Source organism: Sparus aurata, chromosome 21, assembly GCF_900880675.1.
Source record: "Sparus aurata chromosome 21, fSpaAur1.1, whole genome shotgun sequence".
NCBI classification, from domain to species: domain Eukaryota; kingdom Metazoa; phylum Chordata; class Actinopteri; order Spariformes; family Sparidae; genus Sparus; species Sparus aurata.
In genome coordinates this window covers 430,760-457,928 of record NC_044207.1, presented here as the reverse complement: position 1 = coordinate 457,928, position 27,169 = coordinate 430,760, and the positions used below count along the sequence as shown (strand labels likewise).

General features: G+C 43.0%; 1 protein-coding gene across 4 annotated transcripts in view; it reads right to left on the bottom strand.

Annotated features, from left to right (window-relative positions):
• Nucleotides 1-9,514: 9,514 nt before the first annotated feature.
• LOC115572993 (acyl-coenzyme A thioesterase 11-like) overlaps nucleotides 9,515-27,169 on the bottom strand; it is a 39,144-nt gene continuing 21,489 nt past the window's right edge. For all 4 annotated transcript variants that reach the window (XM_030403554.1, XM_030403553.1, XM_030403551.1 and 1 more), the window contains 5 exons: nucleotides 12,789-12,872; nucleotides 12,566-12,699; nucleotides 10,561-10,728; nucleotides 10,342-10,468; nucleotides 9,515-10,261 (listed from right to left, as the gene is read on the bottom strand). In XM_030403554.1, the coding sequence (XP_030259414.1) occupies nucleotides 10,022-10,261; nucleotides 10,342-10,468; nucleotides 10,561-10,728; nucleotides 12,566-12,699; nucleotides 12,789-12,872 (753 nt within the window). In that variant the 3' untranslated portion in view covers nucleotides 9,515-10,021. The remainder of the gene's footprint in view (nucleotides 10,262-10,341; nucleotides 10,469-10,560; nucleotides 10,729-12,565; nucleotides 12,700-12,788; nucleotides 12,873-27,169) is intronic.

Below are 27,169 nucleotides of genomic sequence, written 5' to 3'. Positions count from 1 at the left end.
CTTCCACCAGGGGGTGCGCGAGATGAAAAATGTAATGGTGGTCTGGTGTAAAAATATTACACAGTGTCTGTGCGTTCAGACCGAAAGCGCACAAAGAGGAAAATCCGCCTTGTCCGCCTTGTCCACTCCCCCTAAGTCGCTTAGTCACCCTGTTTGTTCTTGCTTCTAAATTTAAAGGGCCCGCACGCAACTCGCGTTAAACACCACCACTCAACTATACTGCTGTAGCACAGCCCATCCATTTACCGACATCGTTGATCACGGAAAGTTACTTATTGAACAGTAACTTGATAACGCACGCACGCGCGCGCGCGCACACACACACACACACACACACACACACACACACACACACACACACAGCCACTGGAGAGAACTGCTATTGCAGGGGTGGACTGGCCATCGGGAGTACCGGGATTTTTTTTACCGGTGGGCCGATCAATAATGGGCTGATGGACGGCTGTTTTTTGATTTTTATTTATCTATTTATTTCTGCTGCACAGAAACAATATTGCTAAAACACCAAGAACCAGAAAAGAGTACCCAGCACAGTGTGTGTGTTCATGTGAAATAATAATAATAATAATAACTTTGAACATTATCACAATTAATGTAAATAAATAACAAAATGCAAAAAATTCTAAAAGTGTCTGTATTTTAATTCAGAAAAGTTTTCATATAAATTACACAAAAGAAAAAGAAAATATAAGTTTACCTTTTTCGTCCATAAGCGGTCAAATTGACCGCACATCATTTCGCGCGGTTTGCTGCTTTCATCGTCTCTCTTGTCTCTAACTTTGTTAGCGGTCTCCAGCTTTTGCTTCGTTGTGAATTTACTTGTAAGTTAATTATTATATACACTACTCACAATAAGTTAGGGATATTGTGAGAGACTCAGTGGATTTCATACATACAGTGTTTGTTTCACTTCAGAGAGTTTTGGGATAGGGAGGCAATTGTATTGGGGTGATAGACACACCTCATTTTGTGTTTTCCACGTAATGGTCTCACTGTGTACAGTGTGCCTTACATATTGGGGCCAATACCAAAAAACTAAAAGACAACCCTTTTCAATGTGGCATCAATTTCAACATTATGTGGGTATAAAAAACTGCTATTGTCAGTAAGTCATTCCAAGTTCATCATTCAAACAGCCATGAACACACGTCACTTAACGGACGAGCAGCGCCACCTGGCCATAGCGCGCCTTCGGGTCGGTGGCAGGCAGTCAGATGTTGCTCGTGGACATGGTGTGTCTCAAAGTGTCATCAGCAGACTTGCATCAAGACACAGAACTACTGGCAGAGTTCGTGACAGACCCAGGAGTGGAGCCCCACGAGTGACAGACCGCAACGATGACCAGTACCTAAGGACCTATGCACTCAGACATCGTTATGCAACTGCCACACAGCTATGGAGGACCAAACCCGACATAAGTATAAATAAATAAATAAATGCATAAATGCATAAATGCATAAATAAATACATAAATAAATGCATAAATGCATAAATAAATAAATAAATGCATAAATAAATGTATAAATAAATAAATGCATAAATAAATACATGCATAAATAAATGAATAAATAAATGCTGAAATAAATGTATGAATAAATAAATAAATAAAAGTATAAATAAAAGAATAAATGCTTTTTATTTATTTATACATTTCTGTTCACCTACATTTATTTATTTCTGTATTTCTGTTCACCTACATTTATTTATTTATGTATTTCTGTATTTCTGTTCACCTACATATATTTATTTCTGTATTTCTGTGTCCATATGTAAATGAGGAGGTAGGAGGTCCTAACCTCAGTCAAGAGCATGATTGGTCAAATCGGAGAGCCGGACAAAAGCAAACGATTCCTGATCTCAAGCCTCCCTCTCTGTAACGTTGTAAACAGCTCCAGTTAGCTTAATGGCCTCGACCAGTGTGACAGGTTAACTGGCGTTCATTTTAACTTGCGAGGGTCCCAGATGTGCTGGTGGTGTGGTTTGAGAATCCTGTCTGGAGAGCCATGTCCGCTAACCAGGAAAAACATTCTGCTCATCGCTCCAAGTCACGTATATGTGTATCTAGACGAGCGCTACAGAGCACAAATCGTCCAAAAGTGCATGTTGTTGGTCTCATATCTTTGTCGTGAATGTCTGTACTCTCAAATAACTCATGGGTGGAACAGGCTGAGGCATTTGTTCACGCCGAGCGGCTCGAGAGCGGAGTGGAGACCCCTTTTAGCTCTTATGTTAGCTGTTAGCTGCTCGCTGTTGCACAGCGTCCAGGCTACCTTGTGACACCGCTTACCATCGGGTATTTTTCATTCCGCACTGTTCAAATGGTCGCTTAAAGCCATCGTTCCGAGCCGCATACATCGTTATTAAGCTGAAGCTAAGTCGTGTGAAAACTGTACACTGTCATACAGCCTGCTGGTCAAACAGTCTGCAGAGTACGTTGACATCCAGCCCGAGCTCAGCGTGAGGTCAATCAGCTGTGGCAAATCGTGAGACGTCTAGATCAACCTGTGATACAAACACCAGTAGCGACAATGGTTCATAGGAAAGCCCAGACATGTATCTCACTCTCGATGGTAACATGTGTCAACAGTTAACCTGGACGCTACGCTCTTAGCGCTACAGCGAGCAGCTAAAAGCTAACTAGCAGCTAACTGCTAACAGCGGTGTCCACGCCGCTCTCGAGCCACTCGGCGTGAACAAATGCTTGATACTGTTCCACACATGAGTTGTTGAAGAGTACAGAGATTCACGACAAAGATATGAGACCGACAACATGCACTTTTGGACGATTTGTGCTCTGTAGCGCTCGTCTAGCAGTGGTTTGCAAGTCGCAGCCCCGGCTTCTCCGTGTGGATAGAAGTGTTCAAGCCACGTCAAAACGAATACACGTATACATGACTTGAAGCGATGAGCAGAATGTTTTTCCTGGTTAGCGGACATGGCTCTCCAGACAGGATTCTCAAACCACACCACCAGCACATCTGGGACCCTCGCAAGTTAAAATGAACGCCAGTTAACCTGTCACACTGGTCGAGGCCATTAAGCTAACTGGAGCTGTTTACAACGTTACAGAGAGGGAGGCTTGAGATCAGGAATCGTTTGCTTTTGTCTGGCTCTCCGATTTGACCAATCCTGCTCTTGACTGAGGTTAGGACCTCCTACCTCCTCATTTACATATGGACACAGAAATACAGAAATAAATATATGTAGGTGAACAGAAATACAGAAATACAGAAATAAATAAATGTAGGTGAACAGAAATACAGAAATAAATAAATGTAGGTGAACAGAAATGTATAAATAAATAAAAAGCATTTATTCTTTTATTTATACTTTTATTTATTTATTTATACATTTATTTCAGCATTTATTTATTTATTCATTTATTTATGCATGTATTTATTTATGCATTTATTTATTTATACATTTATTTCAGCATTTATTTATTTATTTATTTATGTATTTATTTATGCATTTATGCATTTATTCATTTATTTATTTATTTATACTTATGTCAGGTTTGGTCCTCCATACACAGCTGCAGGCCCAGTTACGAGATGTGAGGGGTACTAGGGTTTCCAGACAAACCATTCGAAACCGACTCCACCGCTTTGGCTTGAATGCCAGACGACCGTTGCAGGTGACTCCACTGACACCAAGACACCGCCGTGAACGTTTGCAGTGGGCACGAGACCATGTGACCTGGACAATGCAGTAGTGGTCTACCGTCCTGTTCACTGATGAGTGTCGGGTCACCTTGCACAGAAATGATGGTCGTCAGCGTTGCTGGAGAAGGCGAGGTGAGCGATACGCCGAGGTCAACATGGTCCCCAAGGTGCCCTTTGGTGGAGGAGGTGCAACAGTCTGGGCAGGCATCACCAGTCAGCGCAAAACAGATTTGGTTATTGTAGATGGTTCAGTCACTGCACGTTCTTACCTCAGAGACATCATAGAACCCATCATCATCCCCCCATTCCGCCAGCACACCCCCAACTTTCTGTTCATGGATGATAATGCTCCACCACATCGTGCCAGAATTGTCACAGCTCGACTTAAGGAAGTCGGAGTGCCTCATATGGTATGGCCAGCAATGTCCCCTGACCTGAACCCCATAGAGCACGTCTGGGACCAGCTGAAGCAGAGACTGGATGATCGTATCCCACCCCCACGTGACCTGGCAGAACTGCGTGTAGCACTTGTGGAGGAGTGGAACACATTGCCTCAGAACAACATCATGAGGCTAGTGAGGAGCATGAGACGTCGCTGTCAAGCTGTCATTGCGGCAAATGGTGGAAACACCCGCTACTGACATTGTCAATTTTTGTTATTTGGGGCTATCCTTGTTATTGTCTAAATTTTTGGGGTAATAAATATTAAACTAATGAAAATGGTGTTTCTTCTCATTCATTATTAGTAATATCAAAGGGAACTTTTACTTATTTCATAAAAATTCAGACCAAATAGGAAAAGCACTCATGTAAATAACAATATCCCTAACTTATTGTGAGTAGTGTAGTTGCATTATATAGCCTGGTTGGCACCAACAAAAACGGGAGTTCCTGTGAAGTGATGGGACTCTGACCGTGTACCGGGGAAAGCCGAGGAAGAATCCTGAGCACCGTGCACACAGCTGTGGGCACCTTCAGTGGGGCGAAGGCAAAACCAGATTCTGTAATGTAGGCCTACTGTACCAAAATGCGTACAGCGAGGACGTCCCGGACCAGGTGGCGAGGGCATACTCCGTCAAAGACACCGGTGGTCTTCTATAACATCCTTGACCTGGCTGGGATCAATGCCCGCATCTTATTCAAGGAGCACCAGCAGCAGGAGAGCCCGGAGGAAAGTCCTGCAGCAACTGGCAGAGGAGCTGAAGGCAGAATGCATGGAGGGGAAAGGGGCCGCGTCAGTCGGCACAAAGTGGGCAGCAGCGGAAGCAACCACAGCAGTAGCAGCAGACACGGACACGGAGGCAGTGCCGGTCCGAAAGAGCTGCAAACGGAACCAAACGTCGGACACTTGACACGCCACAAGCCCGTGTGTGGTAACTGTGAGGAGAGCGGAGGTAATCTGTGACCAGTGATCACAACGGCTCTTTGTTTTTGTTTTAGATCAGCTCGTTTCCAGCTTTTTCGATTATTATTATTTTTGTATTATTTATCATTAAGCGTTAAAATAAAATGTTTTATAATCAAAAAATGTTCTTGTTCTGAGTTTTCTCTATTCAAATCTTGTGTAAACATATGCAATAATTACGGTTTACTATATGCGACGATATGGATATTGATAAATGTATAATTAAACCTGTTAAAATGTACATTTTGGTGTTATTTCGTTTTTATAAAAAATATCATGACACAATGAATGCATTCATCACGCAGTTGTGTATTTACATGAGAGATTATAGAGTTTAAAATCTAGCGGTCAAAATGACGCTTACAGCCGTTCTAGTAGTGTTGGAGTTCCGGCTCCTAGTGCTAGACATGTTTCAAGGTGTAGCCTATAAATACTTTTCTTTAAATAATAATGTGAGATGTAGTTTTCCACACACAAAAAGTTAAAGTAGGCCCTTATCTTGTTAAAATCCTTTTCCCTCATTAAAAATTCCAGAATCAAGAAATATTCACATATATGGCATCCCAAAAGTTTGAAACTCAAACATTCAAGAGTAGGAACAATATGAAAATCACATGTTTGAGTGGAGGGGGTAAATCAATAGACTTGGCAGGTGGTGATGCGTCAGGGCTTCTTTGGTTCAGCACTGCGGACAGCGGGGTGAGACAGAGAGAGATGATCCTCATTAACAAGAAGCATTTGGCTTATGCAGGGAAATAAATCTGTTTAAACTAGATATTTATATGCCACAAAACAATTAAAAAGGAGAGTGAGAGCGGACGAGGCATCCATTGTGTGACGGCGGAGCGGAGCGTCACCACCTGGATTTTGCACCCACGGTCAGTAGTATTAGTAGGTGTATCGGCAAACAAACAAACAACAACGACCATTATCCATTGTGTTATTACATTCGTGGGAAGCTATTACAATAAAGAATTTCACGTCCGCACAAACGTAATGAATCCCTGCAAACGTATAGTTATTACATGTGTGGGAAATCGCGTATTACGCTTGTAGTAGGCAGCGACCAGCACACGACATACGGCATTGTGTAATCACACATTACTGATTTAACCTCATAATTTCTAATTTTCTGAGCCTATCCTCTTTGTTACTTTTTTTGTGGATCGTGTGTAATTTTATTGTCGCACTTGAAAAGTTTCAGATTGATCCTCGTTTTTATTTATTTATATCTGTTTCTGAGCCCATGCTCTTTAATGTTGTGGATCGTTTGTAACTTCATTGCAATTTAATTCAATACTGTCGTTCTAATTTCCATAACCGTTGTGTTATGATGATGTTAGCTCCACGGTCATTTAATATCGCTGCGATTTTTCTTTTACACGGTTGAAAATATAACATTTATGTCCAAATCGTGCTTTCTGTTACTGAGCCTGTGTCTGTCACTCATCCTCTTAAAAGTGGAAGCTTGTGCATAACTTTGTTGTATTATATTGAAACTCTGTTGATGTTGTTATCGTCATGCATGTTCTGGTTATTTGCTGGTTATTTTGCTCCGCAAAAAAAGTTTTGGAACCGCTAGTCTAAGGTATTACAATTTGAAATTACATTACAGTTACTAAAATAAGTAACACTGTTTCTGTGTTGCCTGAACACAACTAGCTTTTTAAACTAGGTCGGCTGTCTGATGATGATGTGTATGTGCAGCAGGTCAGGTCACGTTGGCTACGAGCCACAAAGCCAAACCAAGGATGAGGGGTAGAGGTAGACTGTCAATGTTAAATATGGTGATATTAAAGGGCCATTGTACTCAAGAAGACGCGATCAGTATTGGAAAGTGTGACCGATTCAGTCAGCCTTGTCATGAGGTTTGTCACCTCTGTTCTGTTGTCTGCCTGATGGTATATAAGGGCAGTTTGCCGAGAGCCTGTGCCTTCTCTCCATGCTGCATCTATTAAAGGGATCTGATTGATTACACTGAGTCTGTAATTCTTCAGAGAATAAACTACTCTCAAACTTCAACAGGGAGAACTTCTCTTACACACCATCTCCTTTACTGAAGCACCTGATCAAGCAGCAGAGTAAAATGCAACACATGCTAAGGATGAAGCGTCTGCTGCCAGTGAGGCAGCGTGTACCGGGCTAAACAACACAGACTGGATTTCAGAGCAGGACATCGTGGAGTGACATTAAAGGAGAACTTCGGTCGATTTAAACATGCAGCTTCATTGCTCAAGCTACCCTTGACTTGCCAGTACCGAAGACGCGAACAAATTTGGTCCAGCCATTACAGAGCTCCGTGAACGGAGACTTAGCATTGAACGCTAACAGCATGGGGTCAGAACTTTGCACTGTGTTTTAAGCGTCTTAACATGCTCCACATCTCACACCAAAAGTTATGCAACATCAGCAGACACCTTACAACACAGCACTGTAGCGTGTATGACTCAAAATGAATAAAAAAGTAGTTAAAATAGTGTGTTTGTGCAAGGAGCTACTTACCTGTTTGTTGACATCCGTGTGTTCCGGTAGCTAGACCAAACTAGCATATCCATCGAGTGTGCACTTAACAGGCTTAACAGGCTATTGTAAGGCTCATGGCTCATGACAGGCTGTAACATGGACATGTACATTATGAACATAAACACGAAAATGCTGGATTACGTTTCCGTCTCCGCCAGTGAGGGAGTAAGCGCACGCTCGACGGATCAGCTAGTTTAGTCTAGCTACCGGAAGACGCCGATGTCAACAAACAGGTAGGTAGCTCCTTGCACAAACACACTGTTTTAACTACTTTTTTATTCAGTTTGAGTCATACACGCTACAGTGCTGTGTGCTAAGGTGTCTGCTGATGTTGCATAACTTTTGGTGTGAGATGTGGAGCATGTTAAGACGCTTAAAACACAGTGTAAAGTTCTGACCCCATGCTGTTAGCGTTCAATGCTACGTCTCCGTTCACGGAGCTGGCAAGTCAAGGGTAGCTTGAGCAATGAAGCTGCATGTTTAAATCGACCGAAGTTCTCCTTTAAGAAGACAATAAAGAATACACACTGGGCAGATATAACATTATTACCACCTGTCTAATATTGTGTTGGTCCCCCTTTTGCTGCCAAAACATCCCTGACCCATCAAGGCATGGACTCCACTAGAGACCTGAAGGTGTGCTGTGGTATCCAGCACCAAGATATTAGCAGCAGGTCCTTTAAGTCCTGTAAGTTGCGAGGTGGGGCCTCCATGGATCGGACTTGTTTGTCCAGCACATCCCACAGATGCTCGATTGGATTGAGAATTTGGAGGCCAAGTCAACACCTCAAACTCGTGGTTGTGCTCCTCAAACCATCCTAAACCATTTCTGCTTTGAGGCATTATCCTGCTGAAAGAGGCCACTGCCATCAGGGAATACTGTTTCCATGAAAGGGTGTACACAGTCTGCAACAATGCTTAGGTAGGTGGTACGTCTGAGAGTAACATCCATATGGATGGCAGGACCCAAGGTTTCCCAGCAGAATGCTTGCCCACTTTGCCTGCTTCCAACAGTTATTCACTTCACCGGTCAGTCATAATGTTATGCCGGATCAGTGTATATAGAGTAATATTTATACTACAGTTATCTATACTGTGTATATTGTTCTCATTGCCTTTTTTTGCTGCTGATCACAAAGACAAAGAAAAAACCTTCTGGAGGGAAACTCTGTGGTCACATGAAACAAACACCGAGTTGTTTGACCACAATGAGCATCAATATGTTTGGAGAAGGTGAGGCCTTAACCCCATGAACAGCACACCTACTGTCCAGCATGGTGCTGGTAGTAATATGATGTGGTGCTGTTCTGCTGTCAGTGGATCTGTTGCTCTAAAGAAAGTAAATGGAATAATGAAGGAGGATTATCCTCAAATTCTTCAGGAAAACCTAAGATCATCAGCAGAAGATTGGGTCTTGGGTGCAGTTGGGTGTTCCAACAGGACAATGATCCCAACACACATCAGAAGTGGTAAAGGAATGGATCAATCAGACTAAAATTGAGGTTTGCAATGACCTTCCCAAAGTCCTGACTAAAACCCTATCAGGACATGTGGACTGTGCTGATGAAACAAATCTGTGCCAAAAAGCCAACACATTTAGTTTAAATTCACAAATTCTGTCAAGAGCAGTGGTTAAAAATTCAGAAAGAGGACATCCAGAAGCTTGTGGAAGGCTATCTGAATGGTGACCTTTACTTTGACCAGATCTATCAACACAATATCCAACTTTGACTCGAGTGTGACTCTTGGGTACTTTTAAAAAGTAGACTAGGCTGTAGACTCTTTGTTTGAACACAACGTGTTACCATCGAACTAAATCTGACATAAAGTTTCATAAGAGTCATACAGTCTTTTGTTGTGAAGTTTTCCATTGACTTCTGACTGGAAGGACATAGAGCCAACGTATTCTTGTAAAACATTTTATTAAAGTCCTATGAAAGAAAGATAAAGCCTCACTGCTTTTTATCTTTAGTACCTCATGTTGACTGCAGTCAGACAATTCTCTCAACACTTAATGTTAGTGTTACTCACATTTCCTGTAAAGCCCACACCTGAATACGTTCACAATTACATTACAATTTACCTCAGATGTGCAAACATACAAAAATCTCATTAATTGACCACTGGTGACACACATCTGGATGCTCTACTTGTGTCCAAACGTGATTATTAATATTGAATTAGCCTTTATTTTGACATAAGGCACACAGTTTTTTGTTCTTTACTTGAAAACAATGACTTGTTTATTGTCTTCTCTTTTCTTTCGTTTTTAATAATGTTTTAATGTGAATATCATCTTGTTCGATGTGAACTGCTCTAACAGTATCAACTGTCACTCGCTACATAAAGAGCAGCTGGACCTGACTGTACACTCAGTGATGTAAACTGGCCTGAATAGCACACAGACTGTCTACAGCTTGGTGCTGCAGAGGGCCACCAACAGTCTGTCAGCTTCATTGGCACACATGGGACCCTCTGTATCTGTTGCCTGGTATTGGCAGGTTTGCTCCTCGGAGGTGGATTGCAGTCTGTTCCTGGTCAGGTATTGGCTGCAGGAGCAGAAGGTGTGGTAGAAAGAAGAGGAGAGGCCGGCGATATCGTTGGAGATGTAGGGGAGAACCTCTGGAGATGCCTGATTATAGTAACTGATCTGAAAAAAGGTCCAAATTAAAGTTTGTTCAGATTATATGTAAATACACACTCAATCACTCAAATTGTTGTCAGTCTCACCAGTGACATGTTATTCTTGGTCTCCAGTATGGTAAATCCAGCACACAGAACTTCTCCTCTGTTGTATTCCTCAGTGGGAGGGTGAGTGGGCAGGGACACTGAGCGCAAAGCAATCACATACGGATCTCTGAGGAGGAAAGACAAGAAAGGACAGTAAACCCTGAAGGATGGCGATGTGTAAACTGTTATGGAGACCATCTGGCCTGTCATTCTACTGACCCGCTGCCACATGGTCTCCTTTTGGAAGCCAACAAGATGAAGTCCTGGAGAATCCCTTCTCCCTCCTTGGCTGAGGTTGGGGAACCTACTCCACCGTGATGCACTGATGGAGTCACCACACGATACAAGAAGTCATCAGCGTCCACGCGGTGAATCAGCTCACATTTCCTGATTCAGGAAAGGACACAGAGTGAGAGCACTGATGAGGCCATTGGCAGAAATGTCCTTTATTTGGAATGAATTAAAGGAATATTGTTTATACAACCTGCACAGGGCCCTTTCATGTTTCTTTGGTTGTTTCTCTGTTTTAAATCAAGTCTCCAGCTACTTCAGTTGTTTAGCAGAATGCTGCAACTCTGTTTTACTGTGAAGCTCCAGAAATGTTCTGTGGACCACAACACTTCACCTGACTTTACATCATCAGGAGGGAGGAGAGAAGGACTGAGGGTTTTGAAAGAACCTTTCAGGTCGGGCTGCAGATGCGGAGTGCTCTAACCCTAACCTCTCTGGGTGTCCTTAATACCTTCTCCTCTCTTGTGAAAAACATCCTGACTGGCTGTCTGTCTCCAGCTGGTCTGGAGATAATAACAATAACTAATATAATATATGGAGTGAATAATGCACTGAGCATCATGCTGTCTTCACTCAGAGCAGAGGATCTCCAGGTCCCTCAGCATCCCGTCATCTTCACTGAATACTGATGATTAATCTGTTTATCATTAGGATGATTACTCTTGATATTATTCATATTATTGATCATACTGAATTATTTTTTTCATTTTATTACATTGTTATAATTATTATATGTCACATCATATCAAAGAACAGATTTGATTTAAGTGGTCAGGAATGAGCTGAGTTGTTACTCCATTCATAGATTTCTTTTTAGTTTATTTTACCAATCATTATACTTAATTTAATGAACAAAGGTCCATTGAGGCTGAACTATTCCCCATTCTGAAATGCACGTTTCATGTTTCCCTTGTCTTATTTCCATCACCATGTACAATTTCATGTGAACAAATGCTTTCCATTTTAGATACTACTTTTTTTATTTACTGACCTCAGACTATGCTTTCAGATCATTTTACATTTTAATTTTGTGCAATAAACTTTTTCTTTATAAGTTTATTTATGATCTGATTATCCCTAACTGTGTCCTGAAATTATGATCTTTTTATTTCTATTTATTGTACTTTGAATTTTAATTATGGCCTGAAATGTCTTCCATACACTGAGCGCTCTGAAACTGGAACTGTCTAGTTCTGAACAACCATTTCTGAATGAATGTGTGAACACACCATGTTCATAGATAAACAATCCACAGCCTAATGGTTACTGTCAATCACTAACTAATATGATGAGGAAACCAGAGATGAACTAAGAGCGTAGCAGTCTGGGCATTTCTCCACCTGTAAGCAAGTGAAGCTCTTTTTCTAAATCCTGGGAACGATTTCTCAAGTTTCAGCCCGAACATGCAGAAGACATGCTGCACTTGTGACAACGAGCATTGTTCACATCAGCTTCATTGAGGTTTAACAGACATTGAGCACACTGTCATCAGAGCAGGTTTCCGTCTGGCTGAGAGAGCTGTCCGACCCTCACACAGTGCCCTGAGGAAGCCTCATTAAGAGGAGATGGCTCTTCTGGAGTATGAGTAACAATAACACAGTAAATACTGCAGCACCCAATATAAACACTAAATACATGAATCTGAGGGAGAACGCTGCCCCCTGTCAAAGTAGATTCAAGTTTCAACTCATCTTGTTGTCAATTTCTGGTGTAAACTCACAAAACGTCCCCAAAAAACAAGCTAAATGTGAAAGAAAGCCTCCAAGTGCAGCTGAGATATCCTGAAGAACATCCTACCTTTTTTTTCCAATTGACACAAACTTCCTCTGAAGTCCTTCCCTGAGCACCATCTCATCTCATCATACGGTATACTCTGACCTTTGTGTGTGTGTGTGTGTGTGTGTGTGTGTGTGTGTGTGTGTGACAGCATTACTGATAGTGTGTGTCCCAGCTTGGTCTGTTGCTCAGCTCGGCCAGCAGACAAAAAGCTCTGTGAGCAGGAACATCCACTTCTGCTTCCACCCTAAAACTCAACACCAACTTCTGCTCCAAGGTGTAAAGATGAACCTGAGAAAAAAAAAGGAATATGAAACATCCAGCTCCTCCTGAACCAGCAGGAACAAAACTCTCACCTTCAATGAGACAACAGCAGCTACCTTGTCTTTCTCAGAGCTGAGGCGCCACTTTTTCCGAGCAGCCAACATCTTCAGAGCTGAGACATTGTTATAGCTCAGATACACCTGGGACCCCACACACACCAACACGCACGCGCACACACACACACACACACACACACACACACACACACAGCAATGAAACAATAACTTAAATAAAATAAAATGAAAAGCAATGTTCATGTAGACAAGGATATCCATAAATGTGCTTTTAAGCTAACTTTTTAACACTGTGCACTCAAGAATGAAACTTCCTCAGCCCATGCTGATGTCTGGCTGCAGCTCTGATTTACTGTGAAGCTATCAATCAAAAGCACATCACAACTAAAACATGCTTGTAAATATTCAGTGCTAAACTTGAAGAAATTAGTACGGTCCTTGAATCAGGAATCATGAACACTGCTCTGATCATGGCAGCATTATCAGAGTTTGGCCTGAGTCAGTTGTTTCATACAGAGCTATGAGTCTCTTGTTATCATGATGATCTCAGATCAGGGAATATCATTTCTTCAGCTGTTTGAAACAAAGGGATAATGTCATGTAATTGTTTCTAAATCAAAAATAAGTCTAATAAAGCAGCATGTCATGACTGTGACATGTTTTTATGTCTGCTTTGGCTTTAGACACTCTCATCTGTTAACCAGTGATGGACTCTGTCAGGTACTACAACCCAGCAGCATCAACCTCATGTCGCCTTGTGCTCTCTCATTCTTTCTCTGTTCTTTTTGTGTAAACAGGGAGAAAACACACACCACAGGTCTGGTTTTTGTCACGTGCTTCTGTTTAATATTTTCAGCTGCTGTCTGTCTGTTTTGAGGCACCAGAGAGCATTCAGACACAGTGCACATGTCAGCTGGCAGCTTAGGTCCTCAATGGAAATGCTGAGAGACACATTCAGTGCGTTTACATGACACTCAAGAAAACCGAATAACTGTGTTAGTCCGACTATGATCGGATTTTTAAGATGCATGTATACACCTTAGTCTGACTAAAATCGGACCGGAATCGGATTTCTCATAGTCGGATTAAAACACCTAGATTATTTGATTGATAGTCGCATTACTCCTGTATGTATATGTTCTAGGGCTGGGACAACGCGTCGGCGTAGTCGACGACATAAATTCGTCGACATGAATAATTTGCGTCGACACGTTGTCCTAAACAGGAAGTGGTAGTACCTGCAGAGGCTGAGAATAGCCCCTCTCACACAGAGACACTGCATTAACGCCGCAGCAGCGGTTCGTCAATTCTCCACCGTTGGTCATTCACACAGAGTGAAGCACCGCTGGAGTAAAGACGAGCCGCCGTGTAATTCACACAGAAAGCTGCGCTGCCGATCCTAAAGAGACGTGACGGTAGACATCATGATGATGACGTCGGGGTGTTTCCCAGGTGTCCCCCCTGTCAATCTAAACCCGCGGACCGTTTATAATGTGTAGTGATTGAAAACCCGGCAGAACCCCTAAACATCCTGGAAGGTATTTTTTCCCTCATATAAGTTACCAACGACAGTTACAGTTACTACGTTACTTTTGTTTGGTCATGTAACGTTAAATTAATCGTTAGATTAGTTGACTAATCGAAAAATTATCGCTAGATTAATCGTTTGAAGAATAATCGTTTGGGACAGCTCTAATATGTTCCATTAGACCGGATCGGATTTCTGCGTTCTGCGCAGGTGGAGATTTCTTTCCCGGGGCCGTGAGCCGGAAGTAGAAGGACGGCGGCATCTTTCCTCCGAAAAAAACGCAAGCAAGAGCGCCATTGTGCATCTAGTTTGTGTAATTATCATGTACACCATATACGAGATGTACAAAGATGTAGCTTTGTCTCGCTCTTCGTACGCCATCTTTCTGGAATGCAGAGGCAGTTTGTTGTTGCTGGTGACGTAAAGAGGTCAGCCGGAGGTGGCTCTATTACCACTAGTTGAAATGGGTACAGCACCACCTATCGTACCGGGCATGACATGCTTCGGCCAATAATCCGATTTTCTCACCGGCATGTATAATCGGACAATTGCAGTTGTCTGATTGAGGAGCATAGTCGAACTATGGCTGTAATCCGACTAAGATGTGCATAAATCATACTGAGTTATATGTGTTCATTTGGAAGACACTTGGTCCACAGTAATATACAAATGAGGCACAACCCAGTAGATCAAGGAGAAATACACAATATGTCATTTCTGCCTCCAGGGTTCTCAACTGCTCACAGCCTCTAGCTCTGGAGGAGAGAGCGGGAGCAGATCCAGACCTCCTGGAGAAGTAAACACCAAGAGTCTCATCAGATTCTGTTCTGATCCAGAGACGTTTACTGACGTGAGGATGGCTCGGAGATTACTTTTGAACTTTTGGGATCAAAAAGTGGATTTATCTTCACTCCTGGGCCCAGTTTTTCAAACATTTTAATTGGAATCAAATTGATCCAGATTTGGAAATCCCATGTTTTGCTATCCAGGATCAACTGATCCATTTTTTTAAAGGAACATTGGATTGGATCACTTTGCACTTTTGTCTGCTGCAGTTGGGTAAGCAAGATTTTTTCTTTACCCAGTTGAATTTGTACTTCTACTCTTTTGGTTTCCCGTTTCAGAAGCAACTCATAGCTGTCACCATCCTGGTTTGTAGCTGAGGAACGTTTGCGTTTTCTTGAAGGAAGGTCTTGGACTGTTTCCCTTACTTCCACTGGGGATCTATCTTCCTCCTCAATCACTGGAGTCAGGTCCAGCACAAACATTTCCTATGCAGGATAATTTTGCTCGCATTCTTCTGTCATAGTCTCTGTAAGTGTGGCCTCTCCATCTGCTTTTATGCCTTCAATGCCATGCAGAGCCTCTGATTTTTCTGCTCCTATTATATCAAGGACCATTATCAGTGAATTCGATAGTAGGAGCTGAAACCTCCTACTATCGATGCAAAATTGCCCCGAACACCCTCCAGCAGTGCACAGGTTTCTGCCACACTGAAATTAGGCACTTTTGAGTCCATGGTTCCAACTCTTTGGTGTAGCCAATACCAGTGTTGGGAATAACGGCAGTACGATAAACGGCGTTACTAATGGCGTTACTTTTTTTCAGTAACGGGTAATCTAACAAATTACTATTTCCATCGTTACAACGCCGTTACCGTTACCGACTATCAAATGTGGCGCGTCACAAACTGAAGCTGATCATTGAAGTTGTTGTCATCTGACTCGGCTCTCAGCCATTGGAGCTGCAAAGCTGTCTTATTTTATTTTTTTTTTTAGCTTGGCGATGGAGGAGGGAGGGGCAGGACTGATAAGTGATGGTGATTGGCTCTCTAAGGTAGAGTGAGAGTTCATAAGCCAATCAGAGACAGTGTTCAGTTTACACACAAACCACACACGCACACGGCAGCCTTGCGCACACAAACTAGCAGAGGTGAGCTGCAGCAATGGCGAGTCCGGAGGGAAAGTTAACGTTTTCTAAGTGAAAGTACAGACACTATTTTAATCTCTTTTGTCTACGTCTGTTGTAAGCAACTCTGATCTAATGAATCATCTCTCAACGGCACACGCTTCTACAAAACTAGTGGCCAAAAACACCGTTGTTGACACTGTTGATGATGACAGCAGGCCAGGTGTGGCTAATGTGAGCTCTGCTAACAAAGAAGGACACGGAGCTGTCCGAGCAGCTACAGCTGGATGTTTCTGCTCCAGCTTCACAAAAACTTGACACAGACTGAACTGAATGCAATCATAGACAGGTATGTTGTTGAGAACATGCTCCTGTTATCAACAGCTGACTCAGGCTCTATCCAGAGCACTCACTGGCAAAAATATCGGGGAGAGCAGGAGCCGGTCCGCCATGCAGAAATACATTTTTTAAATACATGGATGCCAAGTAGCTAAAATGAATGCCGAGCTCAAAAGGGGGAATAATTAAAAGTAACGCAATAGTTACTTTTCTTGGTTAGGGTTAGGGTTACTAGTAACTAATTACTTTTATAGTGGAGTAATTCCGTTACTAACTCAGTTACTTTTTGGAAGAAGTAACTAGTAACTATAACTCATTACTTTTTTTAAGTAACGTGCCCAACACTAGCCAATACTGACCTTATAAGCCTTGAGCATGATTGTTTTGGCTTGTGCTCAATTAGGCTTACACCACTCAGCTCATTGCTCGTTAATGGGTGAGACCAGTTAAACACTTCATGTCTTTGAACCCATTTCTCCTAGCATACAGAGGCATCCACATGGCGGGTATTGTTCATCGTTACTGTAGGAGAAGGTACCATGAAAGGGTGTATGCTGAGCGTGCCAAACCACTTCAGCAATACACATCAGGAGAGCTGTATGCACATTTTTGCTTATGGAGAGATGACATTAAGTTCATTGCAGATCTTGTCAGACCAACACTTCAATGCCAAACCCAAAGGAGTCGCGCTTTATCCGTCGAGGAACAGTGCTTAATTGCTCTGCACTTTTACGCATGTGGGACTTTCCACCAAGTAATTGGTGATAATATGGGAGTGAGAAAATCAACTGTGAGTAATGTGGTGAAGGCTGTGTCAGTAGCACTGGGCAGTCTAATCAATCAATTTGTTTCTTTTCCCAAGGATGACCAGACAGCTCAGACTAAGCACAAGTTTTTTCAAATGGGGAACATGACTAGCACTATTGGTGCTATTGATTGCACTCATGTGCATATCCAAGCACCTCGTGAAAGGGAGTGGGAGTATGTCAATAGAAAGGGGAGGCACCGCATCAAAATCCAACTTGTGGGAAACACTGACCTCATAATCACCAACTGTGTTGTGAAATGGCCAGGGTCTGTTCATGGGTTAGGGTAAAAAAAAAAACAAAAAAAACCCCAAATACCTATGATTTTATTTGGTTCGAGAGACCACAACTGAATCCACCCTTGTGATGGGATCAGGATGAAAATCAGGATGATTTTGGATCAAATAGACCCTAAACCGAGTTCAAAGTTTTGAAAAACCCAAAGGGCAGGTTTTATCCAGATCAAATGTAAGATAGGATTACATGATCTGATTTTATCCGGAATCCCTCTTTTGCCTTTGAAAAACCCATTTCCAAGATTTGAGCCAATCCGTGATCCGAAATCCCACTGGATTACTTTAGAAAAACTGGGCCCTGTTTACCAACCTGACTGCAGCAATGATCCCAAAATCTGGGAAATGTACTTTACTTTATGAATGTAACCTTACAGAGAGGAGAGGGGGAAAAGGAGAGAGAGAACCAGAGTCTCCGCAGAGTGCTGATTCACTCAGAGCTTCACCTCAATTCAAACACACACACACGCAGATTTATTACACATTATATCTATAAGGCGGCAGGTTCATGAGGTAACAGTGCACAGTCAATAGTAGATTATTTTCTTTCAATAATTCTTTCAATTATTTTCACTTCAATACCGGTTCCTGAGTGCTACTTTTTTCTATACCAATTTTATAATATCGATTTATTTAATTTTTTTTTAAGTACTTTATTTATAGATTTCCAATTTTTGAAACAAAAGGGTACAAAGGTACAATGAATCACAAACCCACCCCGACCCACACCAAGGCTCAAACAAGAAAAAAGAGAAAAACAGACAAACAAACAAACAGAGGTAGGTACACAAAATATAGTTGCACACAGTTCCTGTACATCACTTTCCACTGCTCAGAATGGGAATATCATGCAACATTATACCACATATATCCTTATACCATACAACAATAGATCCAGTTGGCAGTACATCGATATACAAGGGAGAACAACATCATGTGAGGGATACATTTTCAACAAATTCTATAAAGGGGGCCCAGGTTTTAGTGTATCTGTCCCGTAAATTATTCCGATTATACCTCAACTTCTCTAATGGGATCACAGAGAGTACCTCTTTGACCCAGTGTTGAAACGAGGGAGGTTTCACAGATTTCCAGGGCAAAAGAATTTGTCTCCGGGCTAGTAGTGTAATAAATGCTACAGCATTTGCCTGGGGGATAGTAAATTGTTCTTCTGATGGGAGTACCCCGAAAATAGCAACTGTCGGATCGGGATTCACTGTTCTGTCACAAATAGAAGAGACTGCTTCAAAGACCCTAACCCAGAAGTTATTAAGTGAATTACAAGACCAGAACATATGACCTAATTTAGTTGGTCTGTGGCCACACCTCGGACACCCCGGATTGGTGCCAGGGTATATTTTGGCCAATTTCTCAGGTGAGTAGTGCAATCGATGCACAATTCTAAATTGAATAAGGCCATGTTTTATGCATAAAGAGGTGGTGTGTATGCGTTTTAAACTACATTGCCATGTCTCGTCAGACAGTGTAACACCCAGGTCCTCTTCCCATGCCAGTCTGGCATTGTCCCACTGAGGAGGACTAATGCCCAGTGCTGTTTTGTAGATTTTAGACACCCTTCTTTTCATTGCAGGTCCAGGTCCAGAATGATACCAGCTGCATTTTTAGGTGGTAAGGAGGGAAATGGGAAATGTTTTTTAGCAAAACTATGTACCTGTAAGTATCTGAAAAAGTGATTGTTGGGAAGGTTGTGATCTTTTTGTAGAGTGTGAAATGAAGCAAATATGCCTTTGACAAAGAGGTCACTAAAAAATACTAAACCATTCTTATGCCATACTTGGAAGGCAGTGTCAATCTGGGAAGGAGGAAACAAATGATTGTTTGCTAGCGGGAGCAAAGAGATAGTCTGACTGAAATGAAAATGTTTCCTGAATTGGAACCATATTTTAAGACTGTTCTTGACAACTGGGCTCAAACCCTGAAGACTTACGCTGACAGGCAAGGAGCCATTCAGGATAGATATGGGTGAAAGCGGAGAATTGGAATTAAGTTCCATAGAGGCCCATATTGGTCCTTCTTTGTTTTCGTAGGCAGAGATCCAGTAATTTAGTTTGGAGATGTTAGCTGACCAGTAATAAAACAAAAAATTAGGCAGACCCAGTCCTCCTGCTTCCTTAGGCATCTCCAAATAAGCTTTTTTAATCCGTGGGGTGGAGTTGTTCCAAATAAAGGAGGTGATATTACTATTCAGCTCTTTGAACCAGGACTTGGTTAATATGATGGGGATCATCTGAAATAGGTATAAGAATCGAGGCAAGATTGTCATTTTTACCGTGTTTAGATAGATAGATAGATAGAATTACTTTAATGATCCCAGACTGGGAAATTATTTTGTTACAGCAGTAGTGGGTCAGCAAATAAAACACTTTGTACATAACATAAATAGAATCCAATATATACATAGTGTATATATACAGTGCACAGTGTGCTATAAACAGTAAACAATAATAATATATACAACAAAACAAAATATGCAAAATATACTATAACAATAATAATATATACAACAAAACAGTAGAGAGACCAGAGTTCTCTGTCAGGCAGAGGTGAGAGAGTTGTTGTATAAAGTGATGGATTGTGGCAGGAAAGATTTCCTGTATCTGTTGCTACGACAGCGAAGCTGAAGCAGTCTTCCGGAGAAGGTGCTCCGTTGTCTGACCAGTGTGAGAGGGTGGAGAGGATTATCCATGATGGATAACAGTTTTTTCAGTGTCTACCTCTCCACCACAGCCTCCAGAGTGTCCTGTTTGCAGCCAATCACAGAGCCAGCCTTCCTGATCAGTTTGTTGAGTCTGTTGGTGTCGCTGGCTCCGATGCTGCTTCCCCAACAAACCACAGCAAAGAAAAGTACACTGGCCACCACAGACTGATAAAAGATCTCCAACATCTTGCTGCACACGTTGAAGGATCTCAGCTTCCTCAGGAAGTAAAGTCTGCTCATCCCCTTCTTGTAAACAGCTTCAGTGTTAGATCTCCAGTCCAGTCTGTGGTTGATGGTAACACCCAGGTACTTGTAATCCTCGACCACCTCCACATCCTTTCCCAGAATGCACAGAGGTTGGAAAGCCGTCTTCCTCTTCTTCCTGAAATCTATCACCATCTCTCTGGTCTTGCTGATGTTCAGCCGCAGGTGATTCTGTCCAGTCCACTCCACAAAGTTGTCTACCAGTGCCCTGTACTCCTCCTCCTGTCCCTCACTTATACACCCAACAACAGCCAAGTCGTCAGAAAACTTTTGCAGGTGACACGACCCGGTGTTGTACTGAAAGTCAGTGGTGTATAAGGTGAACAGGAAAGGAGACAGTACAGTCCCCTGTGGAGCTCCTGTATCACTAACCACCGCATCAGATAGAACACACCCATACGGACAAACTGTGGCCTGCCTGTCCGGTAGTCAGTAATCCAGGAGATCATTGTGTCGTCTACACCCATCACCCGCAGCTTCTCCCCCAGTAGCAGTGGCTGAATGGTGTTAAAAGCACTAGAGAAATCAAAGAATGTGATTCTCACAGTGCCTCCTCCACCATCCAGGTGCGAATGGGCTCGTTGCAGCAGGTAGATGACAGCGTCATCAACTCCCAAGTGGGGCTGGTAAGCAAATTGCAGAGGGTCTAGCAGGGCTCTCACCTGCGGCCTCAGGTTGGCCAAAACCAGTCTCTCCAGCACCTTCATGACGTAAGATGTGAGGGCCACTGGTCGATAGTCATTGAGGTCTGATGGTGTCGACTTCTTTGGAACAGGAACCAGGCAGGAAGTCTTCCAAAGCACCGGTATTCTCTCCTGACCAAGGCTCAGGTTGTAGAGGTGTTGTAGGAGAGGAGACAGCTGGTTGGCACATGTCTTCAGGATCCTGGGGCTGATACCATCAGGGCCTGCAGCCTTCTGCTGGTGGAGTCTCTCCAGCTGTCTCCTAACCTGACCTGCAGTCACAGTCATGTGGGGGAGGCTGCTGGTGGAGGAGGAGGAGGAGGTGAAGGTGGAGGAGGAGGAGGAGGAGAAGAAGGAGAGGTGCTGCACAGGAGAGCTCACAGCAGGGGAGTGAGGGGGGAGAGGAGGAAGCATTTGGGGCAGTGAGGGTGTGTGGGGGTCTGGAGGTGTCAGGGAGACGACAGAAGGCTGTGAGCTGAACCTATTGAAGAATCTGTTCAGCTCGTTTGCCCTCTCCAGGCTGCCCGATGACTGTCTGCCGCTCACCTTACACCCAGTGATCTGCTTCATACCAGTCCACACATCCCTCACATTGTTCTGCTGGAGTTTGGCCTCCAGCTTCCTCCTGTAGGTGTCTTTACAGGTCCTCAGCATATCCCTGAGTTCATGCTGCACTCTCCTCAGTTCTTCCCTGTCTCCAGACCTGAACGCCCTCTTCTTCTTGTTAAGAAGGGCTTTCAGGTCATTGATGATCCGCGGCTTTTTATTAGGGAAGCAGCTTGGCATGGTGGTGTGTGTGTTCACAGAACCTGATGTATTCAGTGATGCAGTCGGTCATGCCGAGAGATCCTCTCCATGTGGCTCAACAAGTGCATCCCAGTCTGTCGACTCAAAGCAGTCCTGTAGTGCGTCAGCAGCCTCCTGAGTCCACCTCCTCACGCTCCTAGTGTGGACAAGGCTGCCGCTGAACAAGGGGAATATACTTAGGGGTCAGCAGGACCAGGTTGTGGTCAGATCTTCCAAGAGGGGGGAGGGCTGTGGGACTGTATGCATTCTTAGCATTTGCATACAACAGATCCAGTGTGTTACAGTCTCTGGTGGGGCAGTCAACATACTGGTGAAATGTTGGAAGGGTTTTGTCCAGTGAGACGTGATTAAAATCCCCAGTGATGACAATAAATGCGTTAGGATGCTGCGTCTGTATCTGGGCAACAGAGGAGTGGATGACGTCACAGGCCAGCGCTGCATCAGCTGAAGGAGGAACGTACACACCGATAATGACGGCAGATGTGAATTCCCAGGGCAAATAATAAGGCCTCATCCCCACAGTCAACAGTTCAATGTCCGGGGTACAGAGACGTTTCTTCACGTGAACATGTCCGGGATTACACCACCTCTCACTCACGTACAGTGCAATCCCTCCTCCTTTCTTCTTTCCGCTGCTTGTCACGTCCCTGTCCGCCCGAACAGTGCTGAAGCCGGGAATCGCCACGCTGTGGTCCGGGATGTTTGAGTGAAGCCATGTCTCCGTGAAACACAACACGCTGCACTCACGATATTCACTCTGAGCCTTTATCAGCGCGGCGAGCTCGTCCGTCTTGTTCCCCAGAGACCTCACGTTTCCCATGACGATCGCCGGTACAGCCGGTCTGTGTCTCCTCCTCTTCACCCTCCACCTCACTCCGGCTCTGCAGCCATTGCGTCTCCTCTGCAGCTCCTTCAGGACCTCAGGCCTGGTTCCGGGTAGCAGTGCAGGTTCACACAGCGCAATCAGCTGGTCGCGTGTGTAAACAATACGCTCAGTGATGCGCTCCTGACCCTCCGTTGCTAGGGCTAGCAAAACCATCACAAAAAAAGTGCCGTAAAAGTTTAAAAAAGAAAAAAAGAAAGGTGTTCGTCTTCTCTCAGTCTCCTGAGAAGAGTTGCCAAAAGTTCAGCGAAAATCAGTACAGAAATACAACAAAAACTACGAAAAAACTTAAAAACCCACAGGAGCTGTTGTTACAGGCTGCCACCTAGTACGGCGCCATAGCAACCGCACTCGGCCTGCCAGTGTAACAGGGAGTGCAGACCATCTTTGGAAATCCTGTTTGGTGTGCTCTAGCAACAGTTTAAAATTGCAGTCGTATAGGTCTTTGTATTGTCATGTAACCCTTATGCCCAGATAAGTGAAGGACTGGAGCTCCAATTTAAAGGGAAGATTACTATAATTAATGGAAATTGCCAGTTGATTAATAGGAAAAAGTAAACTTTTTGAGAAGTTTAGTCTGTAACCAGATAGTTTTCCAAATTGTTGCAATATGTCTATAAGCTTAGGGATCGATTCTGTAGGACTGGATATATAGAGCAGAAGGTCGTCCGCATACAGCGAAACTTTATGTGTGACCTAGTTCCTAACAATACCTGGAATATCCTGTTGCATTCTCAGCGCTACAGCAAGAGGTTCAATGGCACTGTCAAATAAAAATGGCGAGAGGCAGCACCCCTGACGAGTTCCTCTTTGCAGCATGAACTGGTTGGACCTGATCAGATTAGTGCGTACTGAAGCTGTTGGTGAGGTATACAATATTTTAATCCATGAAGTAAAGGACGTGCCAAACCCAAACCTATCCAATACCATGAACAGATAGTTCCATTCAACGCGGTCGAAGGCCTTCTCCGCATCGAGGGAGAGCAGGACCTCCGGCCGATGGACCGAGTGAGTAGAATAGAGAATATTGAACAGACGTCGCATGTTATAAAATGACTGCCTCCCTGGTAGAAAGCCTGTTTGATCGGGATCAATGATATTAGGTATCATCGATTCTAAGCGACGTGCCAGCACCTTAGTGAGGATTTTATAATCACAGCATAAGAGACTAATAGGGCGGTAGGATCCACACTACACGGGATCCTTGCCTTTTTTCAATAGGACTGATATTCCAATCCAATCCAATCCACTTTATTTGTATAGCACATTTTAAAAACAATAAAGTTACCAAAGTGCTGCACAACAGATACAAAACAGTAAAATAAAGAAAGTTAAGTTAAAATACAATAAATTAATTAATTAAAAGCCTATAAAAGGCAAACATAAGATCAGATAAAACACTGAGAAAATAAAAATAAGAATACAATGAAAAGACAGACAGAGACCACACAACTCTCACGCTGTATTAAAAGCCAAGGAGTAAAAATGAGTTTTTAGGCGAGATTTAAAAGTATCCAGGGTGGGGGCCATTTTGACATGGGTGGGTAGCTCATTCCATAGCTTAGGAGCTACCACTGAAAAAGCACGGTCCCCTCTGGTCTTTTGCCTGCTTTTTGGCACAACAAGACGCAGCTGATCAGCAGATCTTAATGCTCTCGGGGGGGTATAGACATGTATAAGGTCATTGATATACTGGGGTGCCAAATCATTTAGTGACTTAAAAACAAACAATAACATTTTAAAATGTGTTCTAAAATGGACAGGGAGCCAGTGGAGGGAGGCGAGAATGGGGGTAATGTGGTCATGCTTACGAGTTCCTGTTAAAAGACGAGCAGCCGCGTTTTGGACTAACTGCAAGCGAGCAAGGGAGGCCTGGTTAATGCCAGTGTAAAGTGCATTACAGAAGTCCAAACGGGTTGAGATAAAAGCATGAATCACGCACTCAAAATCATTAAAAGATACAACAGATTTAATTTTAGATAAAAGCCTCAGATGATAAAAACTGGTTTTAACTATTGAGTTTATCTGTTTATCAAGTTTAAAATCACTGTCCATTTTTACACCAAGGTTTGTGACTATGGGTTTTACATATGGCTGCAGAGAGCCCAGGTCTATAGAAGAGACACCACAGGCTTGACTGGGGCCAAACACCATGACCTCAGTTTTTTCTTCGTTTAAGTTTAAAAAATTAAAAGCCATCCATGCCTTAACGTCTTTTAGGCACTCTAGTAAGGGTATCAGGGAGCTCTTATCGCTTCTCTTAAGCGGCAGGTAGATTTGGGAGTCGTCCGCATAAAAATGGTAGGAGATGCCATGTTTTTTAAAAATTAAACCAAGGGGGAGCATGTATAAAGAGAAGAGGATGGGCCCAAGAATAGAGCCTTGGGGAACTCCGCAAGACGGGGGGCAGAAGACGATGCCAAGCCTTACTGAAAAGCATCTCTCAGACAGATATGATCGGAACCACTCCAAGGCAGCATCCCTGATACCCACACAGTGCTCGAGACGGGAAAAGAGAATTGTGTGGTCAACTGTGTCAAAAGCCGCAGTAAGGTCTAAAAGCATAAGAATGGCAGAATCACCGGAGTCAGTAGTTAATAAAAGATCATTAAAAAAATTTAAAAGTGCAGACTCAGTGCTATGTAAGGCTTTAAAACCAGACTGAAAAATCTCAAGAATGCCATGTACTTCTAAAAAGGACTGCAGTTGTACAAGTACCGTTTTCTCTAAGATTTTAGAGATAAATGGAAGCTTTGAGATGGGTCTATAATGAGAATGGACTGAAGTGTCTAGATTTGGTTTCTTTAACAGGGGTTCCACAGCTGCTTCTTTAAAAAATGCTGGGACCACACCTGAGGCAAGACTGCTATTTATGATTTTTTGGACATTAAGTCCAATAGTCTCCCAGACCTCTTTAAAGAGGCGAGGAGGAACAATGTCTGTGGGACAGGAGGAGGGTTTAAGTTGAGTGACAATTTTTGTGATAGTTGAAAGCGACACAGGCTCAAACCGATTTAAGACAGTTGAGCAAGTGACGGGTATGGAAGGGTCAAAAGAGGGGGGTGAAATATGAGTTCTGATGGTTGCAACCTTATCAATAAAATAGCAGAGAAAATCTTCACAGACTTGGGGAGAAGCATGATATTGTAGCCTGAGTCATGGTTGCAGGTAGTTTCCCTACCGAGATAATTTCCTTGAACAGAGAGTTCAGAATAGGTACCAATTTGTGCGAGAATAACTTATAAAACTCTATTGGAAACCCGTCAGGACCGGGTGCTTTCCCGCTCTGCATAGAACTTATTGCCTGTGATATTTCTACACCTGTTATAGGGGCATCGAGTACAGCTTGGTCTTCTGTACTGATTCTTGGTAATTCCAGGCCATCTAGAAAGGTTCGGATTTCAGCTGTGTTCATGGAGGTTTGTGATGTGTAAAGCTCTTCATAGTATGCTTTAAATTGGTCATTTATGATCTGGGGATGTGTGGAGGTCGAGTCTGGTGAGACACGGATTTCAGGAATGGCACTCCGTGCTGCTGCCTGTCTAAGCTGATGACACAGTAATTTTCCTGCTTTTTCGCCGTGTTCATAATATGACTGCTTTGTTTTAAGTAGCAACCGCTCCGTCTGTTTTATGGAAAGGTTATTATATTCTGTTTGCAACAATAATCGTTCTTTATAAAGATCAGGTGTAAAATCATAAGCTAACTTGTCATCAACGTCGGATATCTGCTGGGTTAGTTCTATAAGACGCTTGGTTCATTCTCTTTTTCTGTGAGCTGCATATGAAATGATTTGACCTCTGAGATAGGCCTTGAGTGACTCCCATATATTAGTATATGACATTCCTGGGGTGCAATTGATCTCGAGGTAGAAGTCAGTTTGGTCAGAAATTAATTTATGAAATGACCTATTTGTCAATAAAATGGGTCAAGTTGCCATGAGCGCTGAGGCTTGGGATTGTTTGGAAATTACATGTCTAATTGAACAGGACTGTGGTCGGATATCACTATGGTGTGATACTGGCAGTTAGTTACCAAAGAGATGGTCCTGTGATCAATCAAATAAAAATCAATTCTCGAGTATGAAAGATGAACTGGCGAGAAAAATGAGAACTGTCTGGTAGTGGGATTGGAGTGTCTCCAGGGATCAAATAATTTGTAGGACTGCATAATTGACAAAATTAGTGCACTCG